Source organism: Diceros bicornis, chromosome 9 (assembly GCF_020826845.1).
Source record: "Diceros bicornis minor isolate mBicDic1 chromosome 9, mDicBic1.mat.cur, whole genome shotgun sequence".
NCBI lineage: Eukaryota > Metazoa > Chordata > Mammalia > Perissodactyla > Rhinocerotidae > Diceros > Diceros bicornis.
In genome coordinates this window covers 84,915,840-84,933,781 of record NC_080748.1, presented here as the reverse complement: position 1 = coordinate 84,933,781, position 17,942 = coordinate 84,915,840, and the positions used below count along the sequence as shown (strand labels likewise).

At 46.4% G+C, this 17,942-nt stretch overlaps 1 protein-coding gene across 5 annotated transcripts in view; it reads left to right on the top strand.

The window, feature by feature from the left end:
- CARS2 (cysteinyl-tRNA synthetase 2, mitochondrial) overlaps positions 1-17,942 on the top strand; it is a 47,755-nt gene that overhangs the window by 4,229 nt on the left and 25,584 nt on the right. For 4 of the 5 annotated variants that reach the window (XM_058548481.1, XM_058548480.1, XM_058548483.1 and 1 more), the window contains exons 3-7: positions 1,947-2,064; positions 12,229-12,300; positions 12,424-12,529; positions 15,445-15,528; positions 17,459-17,588. In XM_058548481.1, the coding sequence (XP_058404464.1) occupies positions 1,947-2,064; positions 12,229-12,300; positions 12,424-12,529; positions 15,445-15,528; positions 17,459-17,588 (510 nt within the window). The remainder of the gene's footprint in view (positions 1-1,946; positions 2,065-12,228; positions 12,301-12,423; positions 12,530-15,444; positions 15,529-17,458; positions 17,589-17,942) is intronic. The other variant, XM_058548482.1, reaches the window with a different exon arrangement.

Genomic DNA, 17,942 nt, shown 5'->3' with positions numbered 1-17,942 from the left:
ATGACTTCAGAGAGGTGGCTCCCAGGTCCTTGAAACTTTCCTGAGTTGGGAGACTGACAGAGGCTTACCTAGCCATTAAAAACATTTACATGTATTTTAAAAGGACTGAGGAAATTCTGAAAGAAAGGGAGAGTGAGGGAGAGTCTGTTCCCTTATTTTCAACAAGGAGAATCAGGCCTCTCAGTTATAATTTGTATTTGTCCTTACAAATGCAGAAAGGGCTACAAATATTATGTGTGTGGTTGAATGAGTGTTCACGGGTCTCAGATGGAGAAACAGAACGTTCCCAACACCCAGAAGCCTCCTCTGTGTCCCCCTTCATCACTCCCTCCCCCATCCCCACTCCAGGATAACTTCTGTGGAGGTCTTGATGGTGAGAGGAACCCATTCCTCAAGAAGAGTCTTTCAATTCAAGATGCCCTGAAAGGTAGAGAAGCTAAGGACTACAAGATTTCTGAAGGAGTTGTGAGGTCAGGCATGGCTCCACTGCTCTTAAGGGAAAGTTTAACATCCTAAGGACGTCTCCGTAGTCCTGGAGGTCTGTCCCTGCTTACTCTCCAGGTTCATGGCCTCGAGCCCCGCCCCCCCCTTCCTCCCAGGTAGCCACACCGCCTCTATTGTAAAAAGACATATACTTACAGACAGATAGCACTCGCTGTGTGCTGGGCACCGTTCTACATGCTTTACAGACACCAGCCAGTGTAACGATCCTGACAACACCAGGTGGTGGTGCTCTTATCCCTAAATGACAAATGGGGACCCTGTGTGCAGAGGGCTGACGAACCGCCCCAGGTCCTACAGCTGGGAAGCGATGAATGAGGCTGCCAGCCCAGCTGGGCCTGCACCTGGGCCTCCGAGGTGCCAGGCGTGTGTTGTGCTTGGAGTGGCCCCTGGGGGAGCAGCTGCTTCCGCAGCTCGGAGCCTTGCAGCCCTTGAGCTCCTCTGGGCCAAGCATGTGACTTGACTCTTGTTTCCACTTTAAGTTCCTGTTAACTTTTTCTCTCAAATCTCATTTCTTTTAGAATCTCCAGATGAATGAAGGGCATCATGTTGAGATGGGAGTGGTAGCTTGTTGGAATTGGTGCTGCAGGCACTGAGATTACAGCCAGTAACCCAGTGGGATTTTGCCCAATTTATAAATAAGCAGCCTGAGACTTCAAAAGATTAAATACCTTGGCAAGGAGGTTCAGAGATCATTTTGTTACTAGAATTGAGATTTGGCCTCAGCTGTATTTGGGGTGGGTGAGTGTAGGAGGTTCAAAGGATTCAATGACGAGGCTTGTTTTCAACAGAAAATGCTTTATGAACTCAGGTTTAGAGAGGCCGTATGATGACAGAGATGAGCGTGAGATTAGCTGACCTGGAGTATTAAGGTGGCTTTTATGGGAAACCAGATTCTTGAGATCTTAGTGGTTTCACGAGTCTGAGTTCCCCCAGTGCAGTCTGTCAGTAAGCTGGTGTTGGAAGATTCCACAGCAGTGTACACATTTCTGAGGAGTAATCTTATACAGCTTTAATAGGACTGTTCTTCTCTTGATTTGTTGTTGTTATTTGCTTCTATTTTGTCGTAGTGAAACATTACAGTTATTCCAGAACGTGAACAAGAATGATAAAAGCTCTCAGTATTTTAACTACCTAGTGAGATTGTATTACAAGTGAATTTTTATACAATTAAATAGATGTAAACACACTTAAACAACAGCTCTAACATTAAAAATGCTAATATTGTGTCCTGAGATTGAGGCAATACCTTTGTCAGTTTCTTGTGAGGCCCCGTGTGGACCAGTCAGTAAAAGGCTTCTCCTTTCCTGCCTGCCCTCAAACCATCAGTTATCACACACTTGCCTTTACGCAGCGGTGGCGTGTTAAAATGTAACACACTCTTTTAAAGATCACAATGATGACTTCCTGTGTTAAAGATGCCCTAACATGTTTTTTTCTTTCAGCTCCTATGTTCGATTTGATATAATTCGAAGGATCCTAACCAGGATTTTTGGATGCAACATCATCATGGTGATGGGAATTACAGACGTGGATGACAAAATAATCAAAAGAGCCCGTGAGGTAGGCATGGAAGATTACATGGACTGATAACTTGATTGATGAGTGTGCTGACCGAAATGTGACACTGGTTCTTATTTGTGTTTCTCAGTACTTTTCACATCTTATCCTCCTCACATGGCCCAATGAGTATATTAGGACAGGTTATCAGAGGAATCTTTTTGTCCTGGTAAAGGAAGTTAAAGTCTCTTTAATTTTGGTCACTGAAGCCTTTAATGAGTCATCTCATTCTGTGATGGCATCCTGGCTTGAATCCATAATCCCTGCCCTGGCCCCTCAGCCTCCAAGGTAAATGAATACTTTACTTCCTCTTTACAGAGGGAGGTTAAAAAGCCACTTCTGGGCTAGGGAAATTTAGCTCATATGAGGTTTAATTTTCTCATTTTTTAATTTAATTTTTTAATTGAAGTGAATATTATATTAGTTTATAGAATAGAATATTATGTTAATTTTAGGTGTACAACATAGTGATTTGATATTTTGGTACATTACGAAATGATCATCAGGCTGAGTCTACTTACCATACAATATCATTACAATATTATTGACTATATTCCCTATGCTGTACATTACATCCCTGTGATTTATTTACTATAAAACTGGAAGTTTGTACCCCTTGATCTCCTTCACCTGTTTTGCCCGCCCCTCACCACTTCCCTCTGGGGACCACCAGTTTGTTTCCTGTATCTGAGTCTGTTTCTGTTTTATTTTGTTTTTCCTTTGTTTTGTTTTTTAGATTCCACATATAAGTGAGATCATACAGCATTTGTCTTTCTCTGACGTATTTCACTTAGCATAATACTTTCTAGGTCCCTCCTTGTTGTTGCAAATGGCAAGATTTTTTTCTTTTTAATGGCTGAGTAATATTCCATTGTGTGTATGTACCACATCTTCTTTATCCATTCATCTGTCAGTGGACACTTAGTATGCTTCCATATTTTGGCTATTGTAAATAATGCTGCAATGAGCATAGGGGTGCGTATATCTCTTGTGTTTTTGTGTTCTTCGGATAAATACCCAGAAGTGGAATTGGTGGATCATATAGTCGTTTTATTTTTAATTTTTTAAGAAACTTCTCTACTGTTTTCCATAGTTGCTGCACCAATTTACATTCCCACCAGAGGTGCACAGAGGTTCTCTTTTCTCCACATCCTCACCAATACTTGTTATCTCTTATGTTTTTGATAACAGCCGTTCTGATGGATGTGAGGTGATATCTCACCGTGGTTTTGATTTGTATTTCCCTGAGGAAATGATTAGTGATGTTGAGCATCTTTTTGTTTCCTGTTGGCCATCTGTATGTCTTCTCTGGAAAAATGTCCATTCAGGTCCTCTGCCCATTTTTGTTTTGCTGAGGAAGATGTGTCCTGAACTAACATCCGTCACCAATCCTCCTCTTTTTGCTTGAAGGAGATTCGCCCTGAGCTAACGTCTGTGGCAAATCTTCCTCTGTTTTGTATGTGGGCCACCACAGGATGGCCACCAACCAGCAGTGTAGGTCTGCACCCAGGAACCAAACCCAGGCCGCCGAATCAGAGGGCGCCAAACTTAGCCATAAGGCCATGGGGCTGGCCCTCCTCTGCCCATTTTTTAATTGGATTGTTTGTTTTTTTGTTGTTGAGTTATATGAGTTCTTTATATATTTTGGAAATCAACCCCTTATCCGATATATCATTTGCAAATATTTTCTCCCATTCAGTAGGTTGCCTTTTCATTTTGTTGATGGTTTCCTTCACTGTGCAAAGGCTTTTTAGTTTGATATAGTCCCATTTGTTTATTTTTGCTTTTGTTGCCTTTGCCTGAGGAGACAGATCCAAAAAAATATCGCTAAGACTGATGTCAAAGCGCATACTGCCTGTGTTTTCTTCTAGGAGTTTTATGGTTTCAGGTCTCTTATTTAAGTGTTTAATCCATTTTGAGTTAACTTTTGTGTGTGATGTAAGATGGTTGTCCAGTTTCATTCTTTTGCGTGTGGCTATGTGGTTTTCCCCACACCATTTATTGAAGAGATTGTCTTTTCCCCATATTCTTGCCTCCTTTCTCGTAGATTAATTGACTGTATAAGCGTAGGTTTATTTCTGGGCTCTCTATTCTGTTCTGTTGATCTGTGTGTCTGTCTTTATGCCAGTACCATGCTGTTTTGATTACTATAGCTTTGTAGTATAGTTTGAAATCAGGGAGCATGATCCCTCCAGCTGTGTTCTTTCTCAAGATTGCTTTGGCTATTCGGGGTCTTTTGTGGTTCTATATAAATGTTATAATTATTCTAGTTCTGTAATTTTCTCATTTGTTAAGTGAACAGTGTACTTTGCTTAAATCTCATGTGGCATTTAGAGGAAGTTTTGGGGAAAAATCCTAACTGAGGGATAAAATTAAATATTATAGTTATTTTTTAAAAAGTCTACTTTCAAAAGTTCACCTCTTCTGCTTTTTATAATTAGCAACCTTAACAATTATCTCTAAAGATCTATAAATGATTGCTAAATTATCTAATTTACAGAAAAACCTATGTTGAATGCTTGACATTCCTATAATTTTAAAACAATGTATGTACATGTATATAGGATTTTTTTAGAAAACTAGTTTAGACTTTATTTTGTTTTATAGTATGCTTTTTTCACTAACTGTATTTTGAGTGATTTTTCATGTCCTTAAATATTCTTGAACATTTTAAAATAGCCTTATAACATTCCATCACACGGCCGTATCGTAATTTACCATGCTTATTTTTGGAGTCTTAGATTACTTCCATATTCTGCTGTTTTCCCTCAAATTCATTTCATAGAAACCTCGTCTTCCTGTCTTCCACCAGTTTCCTTTTTAATAACTAGATAGCGTCCCACCGTGGCGGCTGTTCAGCAGTTCTCCTAGACCTCCCCGTCATTGACTATTTGTGTTGTTACTAGCTGTTCAAAATAGTACTGCTATGAATATCTTTTTTCCTTAAATATTTTTCCTAAAGTGGAATCAGTAGGTTAAAGGATGAACAGTTTATGTGACAAATTTTGTCATTCTTAGAGTCAGATCATTTCAGAGAAAGGTTACTAGCAGATTTTGCTGAACAGCAAAGCAGAATTTGCTGAAAATCCGTTCCAACTTTAAACCTATTTCCTCACGTCCTTAGTACGGTGGGGTTTCCCATTTTTGTTTCGTTTGGGTAGTTTAGTCAGTGTGTCATATTCCCTCACAGTAGACTCGGCTTACGTTTCCAGAACTGGCCCTGAGCGTGCATTGAACCGTCAGGGTCAGGCCTGTGCCTGGCTTTGTGCGAACAAAGGTGAGGAGGCCAGTTCCCGGGCTTGCTGAGCTTGTGTCCGGTGAGGCAGACCGACCTGCAGACAGATGCTCTGCGTGTGACATAGGGTATTTTATAAGCCAAGACGGGAATGCAAAGAAGATCACCTAGCCTTCTTGGGATTCAGAAGTGACTTACTGGAGGAGGGGACGCACACAGAACCTTGAGCGTTAGGACGGGGTTGACACGTGCAGAGCTCGACACGTGCAGAGCGGGAGCAGTAAGGGCCTGCTGTGCGGAGGGAGGAGCGTGAAGAGAGGCAGAGAAGTGGCACGAGGGAGATGCTCTGTGTGGGGCAGTCAGTCCAGTACCCGTGGAACATCTGGGGAGTTGGTGGGCGAAGCTGGAGAGGAAGTGGGCATCCTGGGTCTGGGGGACATATTGAGGACCTAGACTTGGTTACTTAGGCTCACAGAACATTCTAGCCCAGGATCAGCTTGGTCCGGTGGAAACAGCTCACTCTGGGGGTGGGGAGGACATGACTAGAGACTGGAGCCCACTGGGAGGGGTCACTGGGAGCCACGCACCCAGAGACGGGGCATCCCAGAAAGCAGACTGTGTGAGGGGAGACGGAGCGAGTTTGAGGTACCTAAAGAAACCCGAACCCTTGTAGATAGAGGAGTCGGAAGCTCAGTGAGTGCAGGGCTGTGGTATCGAAAAATATGGATTTGTTGCCAGCTCCTGGCACACAGCTCCTAAAAACCATGGAATGTCTGGAGTGATCGTGTCTTCTGTGTGTTAATGAGATGGGGGTGGCTGGGCCCCTGGACAGCTCCAGGATGGAGGCTGGCGCCAGAAAGGAGGAGCTGCGAGTAAAGCTTGAAAGTTGCTCTCCCGCACCCATCCCTCCATCCCACCTCCCAGGAGGGAAGAGGGGCCTGAGATCAAGCTCATCACCAGTGACCAGTGATTTAATCAGCCCTCCGGTGTAATGAAGCCTCCGTAAAAACCCTTGAAACAACAGGGCTCAAGAGCTTCTGGGCTGGTGAGCGCAGGGAGGTGCCTGGAGGGTGGCGTGCCCAGAGGGCATGGGAGCTCCACCCTTCCCCATACGTTGCCCTGTGCGTCTGGTCCATCTGGCTGTCTCGGTGTCCTTCAGGACACAACATAGGAAGTGGAATGCTTTCCTGAGTTCTGTGACTCGTTCTATCAAAACCCCAAATTTGTAGTTGGTGGGCAGATGTGTGGGTGGCCTGGGGACCCCATTGTGGCTGGCGTCTGAAGTGGGGCAGTCTTGTGGGACTGAGCCCTTAACTTGTGGGGTCTGCCCTAACCCGGGGAGTTAGTGTCAGAATAGGATTGAATTGTAGGACACCCAGCTGGAGTTGGAGAATCAGAGAAGTGGTTGATGTTGGAAAAGACAGCGCACGTTTGGTGTCAGAAGGAAGACACCACAGGGCTGGAAGTGAAGATGGGGCAGTGCTAGCATTTGGGGTTCGTCACCCCATCCCTGGTTCTCTGACGGTTTAGTTCAAGCCCTCATCGACGTCCAATTCTGCCCCATGTCCAAACGTCCTGCCTGTGTGTGGCGTCTCTGGGGTCAGGTGTCCACCCTGGTCCAGCCACCTACACCCTGAAGGCAAGGTTGTGAGATACTCACGTGGCCACAGGAGCCGTCCCTTTGTCAAGAGCCCTCCCTTTGTCAGGAGCCCTGAGTGAGGGGCAGCGTGCCAGGGAGCAGAAGGGGCGGCAGTGGTGGGAAGTGAGAGGGCCTGCCGCTCTGCCTCTGCGGTGGCTGACCTCAGAGCCCCAGCCAGGTGGAGCGTTGTCTCCCTTCACACCCGAGGAGAGGAGGGTCTGAGATTGAACTCGTTTGCCTGGGGCAGTCTGCCTGGTCTGTGCGTCATCACTCACGGGGTGACAGGCCTTGGCTTCTAGAGTGGAGTGTTTGAGCAAACATGATGAAGAAAGCAGTGTCCTCTAGCCCATGGTTAGGACAGACCACAGGGAGAGGTGGGGCACGGAGGTGCAGCATCCCTCAGGAGTCTGGGGATCATCCCGGCGGGAGCTGAAGATGGGGTCCGGGGGAGTCCCTGGGCAGGTTAATCCCAGAGACGCTGAGCAGGAGGGCCAGGTGGAACTCGACCTCGCTGGCTGGACTTAGGGTGGAAATGACAGAGAGAAATGAGTGGTCTCTGACACGTGAGTGAACCAGTAGTTTGCAGTAACACTGCAGCAGAGGTGGCATTTGGAAATGCAGGTGACCGGTTCCATCTGTCATCACACTCGACTGGAACCTGAGACAGCGCAGACGTGTCCCTGCACTTGGTGAACTGGGGTCTGCCGTGGATCTTCAGAATTGGAGGTGGAAGTGTCACCCGAATGTCATGGCAGCCTGGCTGGTGGGAGGGCGGAAACTGGTCTGGCTCTGGAGGGGGCCCGGTGGAGAAGAAAATCGAGGAGTGGAAGAGAGAGGGGCAAGAACTGGGGGGCTGTGCTGGGACGGCGGGCGGTTAGTGAAGTGGATGAAGAGCCAGGAGTCCAAGGAGGGGCAGGTTTCAGGAAGGAGGGGCGGCAGGCAACAGTAAATGCAGGAAGAATGAGGTGTTCTTTTGTTTTTGGGTTTTTTTTGATGAGGAAGATTAGCCCTGAGCTAATATCCGTTGCCAATCCTCCTCTTTTTCCTGAGAAAGATTGGCCCTGAGCTAACAGCTGTGCCCATCTCCCTCTATTTTGCATGTGGGACTCGGGCCACAGCATGGTTTGATAAGCAGTGTGTGGGTCGAGCCCGGGATCCGAACCTGCGAATCCCGGGCCACCAAAGCAGAGTGCACAAACTTAACCGCTGTGCCACCAGGCTGGCCCCTGAGAATGAGTTTTATTTAGAGGATTTCACAAATTCCACGAGGAGGCATTGGTTGTTACTTTTTAAAAACTTTATAATACTTAGAATATGAAAAAGTTGGTAGAACTGGTTTAAAAAACCTAAATATAGAGAGTTTAATTTTTGACACCTGAAAATTTCCATACTTGTTACACGGCAAGATGCTAATATGACATTGAATAGGTGTTTTTTCTCAAAATAGTGTCTTCACAATGGTAAACCAAGTATCTGAAACACATAGTTAGGAAAACACCTGATGTTTAGTATCCAGCGAAAGACTATTCTTTTTATCTAATGCAAGCTTTTTATTGACAACAATCTCTTTCATTCCACCTGCTCCCGCACTTGCTTTTAAAATATTTTAAATTATCATATTACACTTTTCTGAATCCTTCTCTTGACTTTAAGTTTTGGCAGTTTTATAGTTTGTCGGGGATAAAAACCACAAGAGGATTTCTGGGGTAAGAGTTAAAAGAGGTGTGGTGTATTTGCATAGTCACATTTTTTGTTAAAAAAAAGTCAGGATACATGTGTCTGAGTGATTCAAGCCAAAGTTACTCTTTTCGTGCTTCAGAGTGTGGCCTGCGTGGCCCTTCTTTCTGGGAAGAAGACTGGACGCCCAGTCTGAGTGTGAGGGCCCCGTCAGCGGGGTCCCCTGCCAGGCAGAGAGCTGACTTGAAGTGATTTGTGATAATATGGAGAGCTAGACAGTCATCTGAGGTAACAAGGACTAAGACCCCATCTCAGCACCTACCTCCTGAAGTGTATTTCACGGAGACAGAGAGCAGTGCTGTCCTGATATGTGGTATGAGCAGCTGCTTAAAATGAAATTTAAAGTTTACTTAGAATATGATTCCCCCGCCCCCAGTGCCAGCAATAGATGGTATTCCACTTACGGTCCATTGTCACTCCTGAACATCTCTGCATCACGTCCTCTAGGCTGTGAGCTCAAGAAGCCACATGTGGAACAGGGAGGCAGTGTTACACTTGGTGAGCCACTGAAGAGAGAGAGTGTGTGTGTCTGCATTATTCCCCCTTTCAGGACTAGACAGTTGAATCTGAAATTCATATGGGACAGCAAAAGAGCAAGAATAGCCAGGAAAATCTGTAAAAGAAGAGTGTTGAGGAGGAAGTAGCTCCATTAAATATTAAAACATATTTAAAAGCTATAGAAAGTTTTTTGTTTTCATATAGTCTTTCTGTTTTTTGCACAGCTTTGTGGAGGTGGAACAGAGCTACGATGTGTTGCATATAGTGCCCACCAAAAGTGCACAGTGTGGTAGAACTTGCACGTCCGTGAACCCATCCCCAGTGTTGATGGTGCACATCTCCAGCCATCGTCCTGGAAGTTTCCTCTGCCCTTGTCGTCCCTCCCTGCCAGCCCGTCCCCGAGCTTCTGATCTGCTTTCTGTCCCTGTGAAGTCTGTAGAAATTAAACATTGTTGTACAGATACATGAATAGACAGGTAATGGAACATACAGAAGTCCAGAAATAGAAACAGTAAATAATGGAAATTTGTTTTATGATAAAGATGGCATTTCAAATCAATGAGGAACAGATGAATTATTCAGTAAAAAGTGTTGACAGTTGGGTAACCATCTGGCGAAAAAAATAAACCAGAGTTAGAGATATGCCTCACAACCAAATTTGAGGCAGATCAGAGATTTAATATAAAAGAACTGGAACCACAAATTACTAAAAGAACTTTAGGGCACTTTTTATAGCTTCTTATTGGGGAAGGCTTTTCTAAATTTGCTTCCAAACCCAGAAGCCATTTATGGGAAAGGATTGAGAGATATGAAAGATTGCTAAACATAAAAACGAAATTTTCCACATGCCATAAAATAACCATAAAGTTGAAAGGCTGTGAAAAAAATTAAAATTCATATCAGAGATAAAAAAGTTAATCTCTGTCATATAAAAATACTTCCTACAAATAGTAAGAAAAGACCTACAACTCAAGAGAAAAATGGGTCTGGGCAATTCCAGATCGTTTAATACAAATGGTTCCTAAACATGTGAGATGTTCAAGCTCGTTCAAAATAAGAGAAGTACGATTAAAATTACAATGAGAAAGCCTTTGGAGCTGTCCTGTTGACAGTCCAGAAGTCCGCTAGCACCGCGTGTAATGATGGTGCCGGGGATGCACACCGCATGCACTGCGGGTCGGGTTCAAGTCGGTGCCCCTTCCTAGGGAGGCAGTTGGCGGTGAGTAGCCAGCAAAGGACGCGAGCAGGTCCTCTGACCAGCAGTTTCACATCTAGGCCTGAGCTTAGAACCTGCCTGCACCTGTGTGACGTAACGTGTGTGCAGTTGTGTGTGTAACAACAAAAGTTGAGAAAGTCCTTGGAGAGGACTGGTGGACAGCCAGCGTACGTCTGTGAGATGGGACGCAGGCAGCCTTGACAGGACCGTGGCGGCTCAGCGTGCACGGCGCACGCACGGGTCTGGGACACTGAGGTGGTAGTGGAGGGAGCCCGCTGCAGGCTGTGTGTGCAGGGCGCCACATTTCAGGAGGAGGGTGCAGATACACATGTGACCACACTCCCGCGACAGCTGGTGACAGTGTTGCCTTCTGGGAGGGAGGCCGGTCCTGCGCACCCCTTTGTGTTGTTCCAGTTACCCGGAGTGAATTACCTGTCCAGAAAATTAAAACTAAAGGTAAATACAGGCAACTGCTGATCTTTAGGTCCAAAATGGAATAGTATTTGAAACTTCTGAAGCGGCAAGATGACAGTGAATTTTTAGGCTTTTTGTTTGGGTGATCTTTTAATGGTAAGTTAACTGGTTTCTTTCTTACGAGGCCTGCTCTGGTACAGCGCTGCCCCGAGGGAAAGGACCAATCCGTACCGATCACCAGCCGTGCCTGGGTGCTGGTGTCCTGTCAGTGGAATTAACGCAGAATTTTCCATTCACAGACGCATCTCACCCATATGCACCTTGAATCCTCGTAGCAATCGAAGGGATTATTAGGTGGGACTCTCTCCATGTTGCAAAGGCAGCCTAAGGCACAGAGGTTTGTTGTCTTGCCCAAGACCACAGAGCCAGATGCCCCACACTCGGGCAGCAACACTGCGTTCACCAGGTTTATGTCTTCAGTTGATGTTCGTTGTCGAGGTTCTAGGATGATGGCCGTTTTAGGGCCTAGGGCTGGGAAGAAGGTGGGCTCCAGGAGGACGATGTTCGAGGTGGCGTTTCACTTGAGAAAGTTTGTTCATACTCCGGAGCTGAAACTTCTTCACCTTAAAGCGGGGAGCCCTGTTTCTCGGAAGGGGCACGCCCTGCACGGAGCAGATTCTGGTTCACTTCGAGTGGCTCACCAGTCACTTCACAGCCTCAACAGTTATGAAGCCGGGTCCGTTTTCAGAGCGTCATAATGTAGTGCTTCTGTTCTTGGACTGTTTTTCTGCTGAAAAGTAAGAAATACTTTGGGGAGCCTAGTCTTGTGTGCCAGCCCCTCTGAGAACCTGCAGGGACGTGTCTCCATATGCCTATGCTCAGAATCCGACGTCCATTTCTGGGGGTTTTGCCTGTCTCCAGAAGCCCAGCTACCACCCCTCTGGATTGAACACCCATCACAATCCCTATTTTGGGGTGCTGTGTTGCTTTCAAGGTATTTCTTAGGGATTTCCTTTTTAATGTATTTTTGACCTGTTTTCTTTTGTCCCTAAGGGGTGAGGGATAAGATCAGAACTCACGTCTCTGGTTATTATGTAGAATAGATTGATCTGGCTTGCCCTTGTTCTAGAAGAGTGGAGGTTTTTTTTGTGTGTTTTTGGTTTTTGTTTTGAATTATATAATGGAAATCATGACATTGTTTATTTCTTTTTTCTCTCTAATCAGAAAACAGAGCTAGTAAACCTTTTTGAATAGCTAAACTACTGGTACAAGTTTGATCCCTAAAATTAAATGCCCCTTTTGTGTGCAGGCAGTGCCATGCTGAGGCCAGTGCCCTGCCCCAGGCGGCGTGGAGATGGGGCGCAGCCTCCGCGTGGTTCTGTTGTGAATCCTCCAGACTCACTGGTGTGCTCTCCCGGTCTTTTGCAGATGAACGTATCACCCACTTCTCTCGCCAGTCTTTATGAGGAGGATTTCAAACAAGATATGGCAGCCTTGAAGGTAGAGCGTCTCGTTGATTCTTCTTTGCCGTGAGGATGAGAAGCTTGAACAGTGAAGGCCAGGGTGGCTGACCTAGGCTTCTGAACTGTGGAAACAGTCATTTTTTTCCTTTCTTTTTTTCAGGTCCTCCCACCAACAGTGTACCTGAGGGTAACCGAAAATATACCTCAGATAATTTCTTTCATTGAAGGGATAATTGCTAAAGGCCATGCTTATTCAACAGCAAAAGGTAGGGGTTATGTTATTAAAACTGGTCATTGGGTAACACCGATAGGATTTTGAGAAACTGGACATGTATTTATGAGTTGTTGGAAAGTGCCAAATGTTGTATTGTCTTTCTTGATGTGATTCCTTCAGCAGAAACGTTGGAAAGTTTTCTACGGTTATCGTGTCTCTTTGCAAAACTGTTGAATCGATTCTTTTTAAAAATATTTTCCCCAGCCAAGGAAGAGGTGAACCTCTGGAGAGCTAGTCTAAATAAAGCAGATACGGCAAAATGCTAACAGTTGTTGGGTGTGGGTGTACAGGTGTTCTTTGGCGTCGTCTTTCAACTTCGTTGACAATTTTTCATAAGAAAAGTTGGGGGACAATGGCAGTACCTCTCAACACCCACTCCCTGCTTAAAGACCAGCCCTTAGGTGCTCGTCTCCATGTGTGGGCGTGTCGGTTTTGATGGACCAATGGAAGAAAGCTGTGGACACCTGACACTTGACCATGCATCTCTGAATAGACATCACCCTCCGTGACCCCAGTGTTGTTGACAGGCCTGAGACACTGGACGGTCCCCACCGGCATCCCACGTCTTCTGCATATCCCCGTGATCTCAGTGTCCCCGCCTCCCCACGTCATAGTCTGACCAGGTCTCTGAGGCGCGTGGTCGTGTCCCTTCAGTCTCTTTAACCTACGACAGTCCCACTTTGTTCCCCTCGTGGTGGACTGGTGAAGGGCCGACCAGCCCAGTCGCCTCGCAGGACGCGCTGTCCTCTGGGTCTGCGTGGCAGCCTCGTCCCGGCAGAGTGAGCTGGGTTGAGAGCGGCTGCTTCTTGTCTGGTGGCCTCGGGGAAGCACTTGTGTCCTGGTGCTTTGCTGTTTCTGTGATCCCGCGTTGTTTTCAGCTGTGCCCCTCCTTTCCAGTCCTTCTTCCCACACCAAGTCCTGCCCATCCCGCAAACCCTGACCACAGCTTCCTCTGCCAGGAGGTTTTCTTTCCCACCCGTGGCTGAGACTGAACTGTCTCAGCTTTTGTATCCATCCTGTACCGTTTGGTGGCCAATCATATACTGTCTCAGCTTGCTCTTAATGTGTTCATGTTTTGTCAATTCTTGGACCAGAAAAACCTTTTTCGGGCTGGCCCAGTGGCATAGTGGTTAATTTCGTGCTCTGCTTCAGTGGCCCGGGGTTTGGATCCCAGGCATGGACCTACACACCACTCATCAAGCCATGCTGTGGCGGCGTCCCATATACAAAATAGAGGAAGATGGGCACAGATGTTAGCTCAAGGACAGTCTTACTAAAGCAAAAAGAAGATGATTGGCGACAGATGCTAGCCTGGAGCCAATCTTCCTCACCAAAAAGAAAAAGGAAAACCTTTTGCTTTCAGTGAATAACCACTTAGAGTGTCCAGCCCAGGGATGGGATATGCAGGTATTGCAATGCTTGTTGCAAGTAGATGACAAAGTATGAAGTGTGATAATGGCAGTTTATAGGGATTACTGGGCTGTAGGTGCCTTCCTTCGTGGGCCCTACTTGAGAGCCTAGGGTATATGGCAGGGACCCCCAGACACGTGTGCTCCCTTTCTCCGCGGCCTGTGCGTGTGGAAGGACTTGCAGTTTTTTACTTTATCTTCTTTGCTATATTTAGATTTTGTTTCCAAGCAAAACTTATTCTGTGGGGCTTAGGTGACTGAACTGGAGTTTGCTCCGTAAAGTGCAGGGACTGTTTTCCTGCCGTCGTGTAACTTGAAATAAGATGTATTACCCAGATAAACCGACACATGTTCACGAGGTGCTTAGAGGGTCTCACCAAACATGGTTCAGGAATAAGTGCTGTTTGTTTCGTTACTGTGCTTTAGTGTACATTTTTAATAATGATAACATAAATATAATTAATTCAAAATAAATTTACATTAAGTCAGACGCCATTAATTTGGACTTTGTGACAATTCTGCAAAAGCTTGGTTGTAATTTGTTCTTTGTACTATTTGTGAAGAAACAATTCCTTCAGCGAACTGATAACATAAACAAGGTGCAGGAGGATGTTTCCTCCATAAAGGGAGCAGTTTCTTCTTCTTTTAAAGCACCTTCAAGTGGTGTTTACGCTCTGGCTTCATAGAAAGCAGCTCCCGCAGGAGTTCTTCCCTTTCCCTGGTTTATCTCGGCTGGTAGTTGGAGCTCAGTAATACACTGAGAGAAGAGTCACCTGGGGCTGTTTTCCCAGCGCCCGCTGGTTGAGGAGTGCAGAGCTGCTGGCCAGATTCTCTCCCCGCCAGCATTAGTGCCGGCTCCCTGCTGGGGAGGCACAGCAGCCCCCCTCACAGTGAGCAGGTGAGCAGGGTCGGAGCTTCGTTCTCGCGAGAGCTCCGGCTCAGACACCTACCTCCGTGCCCGCTCTGCCTCTTTACACTTTCTGGTCGGAGGTATCCAGCGCTGGCCCCGTGGCGAAGGGCATCTCGCACCCTCAGTCTAACACCCTGGACCGTGCGCAGCTCAGTGAAAGGACAGCGTGGGGATGCTTGAGCGTGGAGATGTTTGTAATCTAAGTAGAAAGGTCGTCTCAGAGATGCCTGGTTGAGAGGGCTTTCTGTGCTGATCCATGTGTAACGTAAAGCCCAGAGCGGGATGCAGGCCAGTGATAACACTTTCCCTTTTTCTGGTTAAAAAGAATTGTCTCAGCGTTTTACACAGAACTTACATGTGTGTCTTCACTGCCACATCCGGATGTTCATGGTGTGTCAGATGCATGCTTTTGTAAAGTGGTCGCGGTGGTGGTAATTCTGCTTTAAAAATACAGGAAAGGGAGCCAAGTGGAGGCCAGATGCCACCTCCTCTGTTTAAACTCTGATTATTTGGTAACTATTACGCTCATATGGATGCTGATATTTAAGACTGAGAAATGATGAATGCATAATTACCTTTATCAAACAGGCAATGTCTACTTCGATCTGCGATCGAGAGGAGACAAGTACGGCAAGCTGGTGGGTGTGGCCCCCGGCCCGGTGGGAGAGCCAGGTGGGTGAACCCTGGGCCCCAGGCCGGGTTCTGGGGGCCGAAGCACAGAGATCCCCCAGCTCAGTAGAGAGCGAGGACCCCCACTCGTGCCAGACCATTGATCATAGCCATGTTTTAAATTTAATTTGGTTTTCTCGAATGGGAAAACTTGTAGAGGTTCAAGTTCACACAGCAGGTTGCACAGCTGCTCCTCACCCTGCCTGGTCCTCCTGCTCTTCTCCCCGAGACGGGGCATCCACCTGTCCTCCTGGTTCCTTCCAGAGGTGGTCTCTGCGTGTGCGTCCTGCACAAACATGGTGTCATGTTTAATGCTCTTCTCCATCTTGCTGTTATCATATATTAAATTCCCATAGGTATTTTATCACATGTTAAATTCCCATATAAATTTTCCCATATATCACATTCCCATGTATTTGAATCTATTCTTACACTCTCTTCTGTTCCAGTAATTGTTAGATCAAAGTCATTTTCATGGAGAAGAAATAATAAGTATGTAGAACTAAATTAAAAATAATTTTAAAAGGATGCTATTTAAGAGAACCAAGCAAAACCCCAAAAGACATTGTTGCCGTTATTTCTGTTTTTAGGCACAATCCTCCTGCCCTGTGAACTATGCTGTTGAAATCCAGTTACTGATAGCATTGTTTGACTCCTCAGAGATGGTACTGTTGCTTTTACTCAGGCAGTCGTATCCTGCTCCCCTCCTGAAAGGCCAGCACAGAAGACCCCTGGCTCCCCCCGCCCCAAACCCCCCCACCGCCTGCAAGCGTGGCCGTGTGCCTCGGGGCAGAGGACGAGTTTCTAGACTCACGCGTTTGAGCATCAGCAACGCTTGTTTTTTTTCAAATAGACTTATTTTTTAGAGCAATTTTAGGTTCATAGCAAAATTGAGAGGAAGGTACAGAGATTTCCTATATACCCCCTGCTCCCACACACGCACAGCCTCCCCCACTCTCAACATCCCCACCAGGTGGTACCTTTGTTACAGTTGGTGAACCTCCATCATCCCCCAGACTCCACAGGGTACCTCAGGGCTCACTCTGTGTGGCGTGTTCTGTGGGTTTGGACAATGCATAATGACATGTATCCATCCTTACGGTATCATACAGGGTACTTTCACTGCCCTGAAAATCCTCTGTGTTCCACTCGTTCTTCCCTCCCTCCCCTAACCCCTGGCGACCACTGGTCTTTCTACTGTCTCCACAGGTTTGCCTTTTCTAGAATGTCATAAAGTTGGAGTCAGAGAGTGTGTAGCCTTTCAGATTGGCTTCTCTCACTTAGTAATATGCATTTAAGGTTCTTCCATGTCATTTCACTGCTTGACACTCGTTTCTTTTTAGCACCGAATAGTATTCCCTTGTCTGGGTGTTCCACAGTTTATCTCCCCATTCACCTACTGAGGGACACCTTGGTTGCTTCCAGGTTTTGGAACATAAAATAGAGCCATTCCCAGCTCGTTGTACCTCCAACAATCACCTAACCCTCCTCTTCTGGGTTTTCTTACTCGTTGAATGTGATTGGTATTCTGGTAATTTCTCTTTCTCTCTATATGTTTATTGTCTCTTTTGGAAAACGTGACTCTGACTCTCAATTACTGGTAAATACCGGATGAGAGTGCCCAGTTCACTACGCCCCTCAGAAGGAACATCGCTATTGTGTATTTGAAATCTTGACATTATTCAGCTACTGAGACTGGCCTCACCACTGACAGACCTCATGCTTCTGGCGTATTTTGGGGAAAGTATTTGGTAGTCCTTCTAGCCTTCATGTGGAGAAAGAGTTTTTAAAAACGTGTGAATGGAGATGTGAGGTTACTTATAGAAAGAACAGAATCTTTGGAAAGTGCTTCCTGCGTCTCAGTTTGTGGCAATTTTGCTTTGGTTTGCCTGTTGTAGATTCTCTCCCACTGATTAACCGTTGTCATTGGCAGTTGATTCTGACAAGCGGCATGCCAGCGACTTTGCCCTGTGGAAGGCGGCCAAACCGCAGGAGATGTTTTGGGCCTCTCCGTGGGGAAACGGAAGACCTGGCTGGCATATCGAATGTTCCACCATCTCAAGGTGAGGTTTTCCTGGATTCTTCGTGTTTGTGTTGATGTGAAGTTGAGCGGGGCCTGACTTGCTTGGCAGGGTGTAGACGAGGCAGTTTGGTCCCAGTTTGGAAAGAGAGCTTAGTGCTCGGGTGGGCCTGGCTGTGAGAGGGGAGTGCGGTCCACGGCGTGTCATCTTTCCAGCAGTAGCACTGCCTTTCCACAGTAGAGAAGCCCGCTTCACGTGCAGTTCAGCTCTTCACTTCTGGCCACAGACCAGCCAGTGCCAGGTGTGCCTTCATCTCTCCACGGTGGGTTTGGGAAAGCGATCCCACCCTGCCTGCCCCAACAGCTGAGGACCTGGGTGAGGACAGAGCCCCTCAGG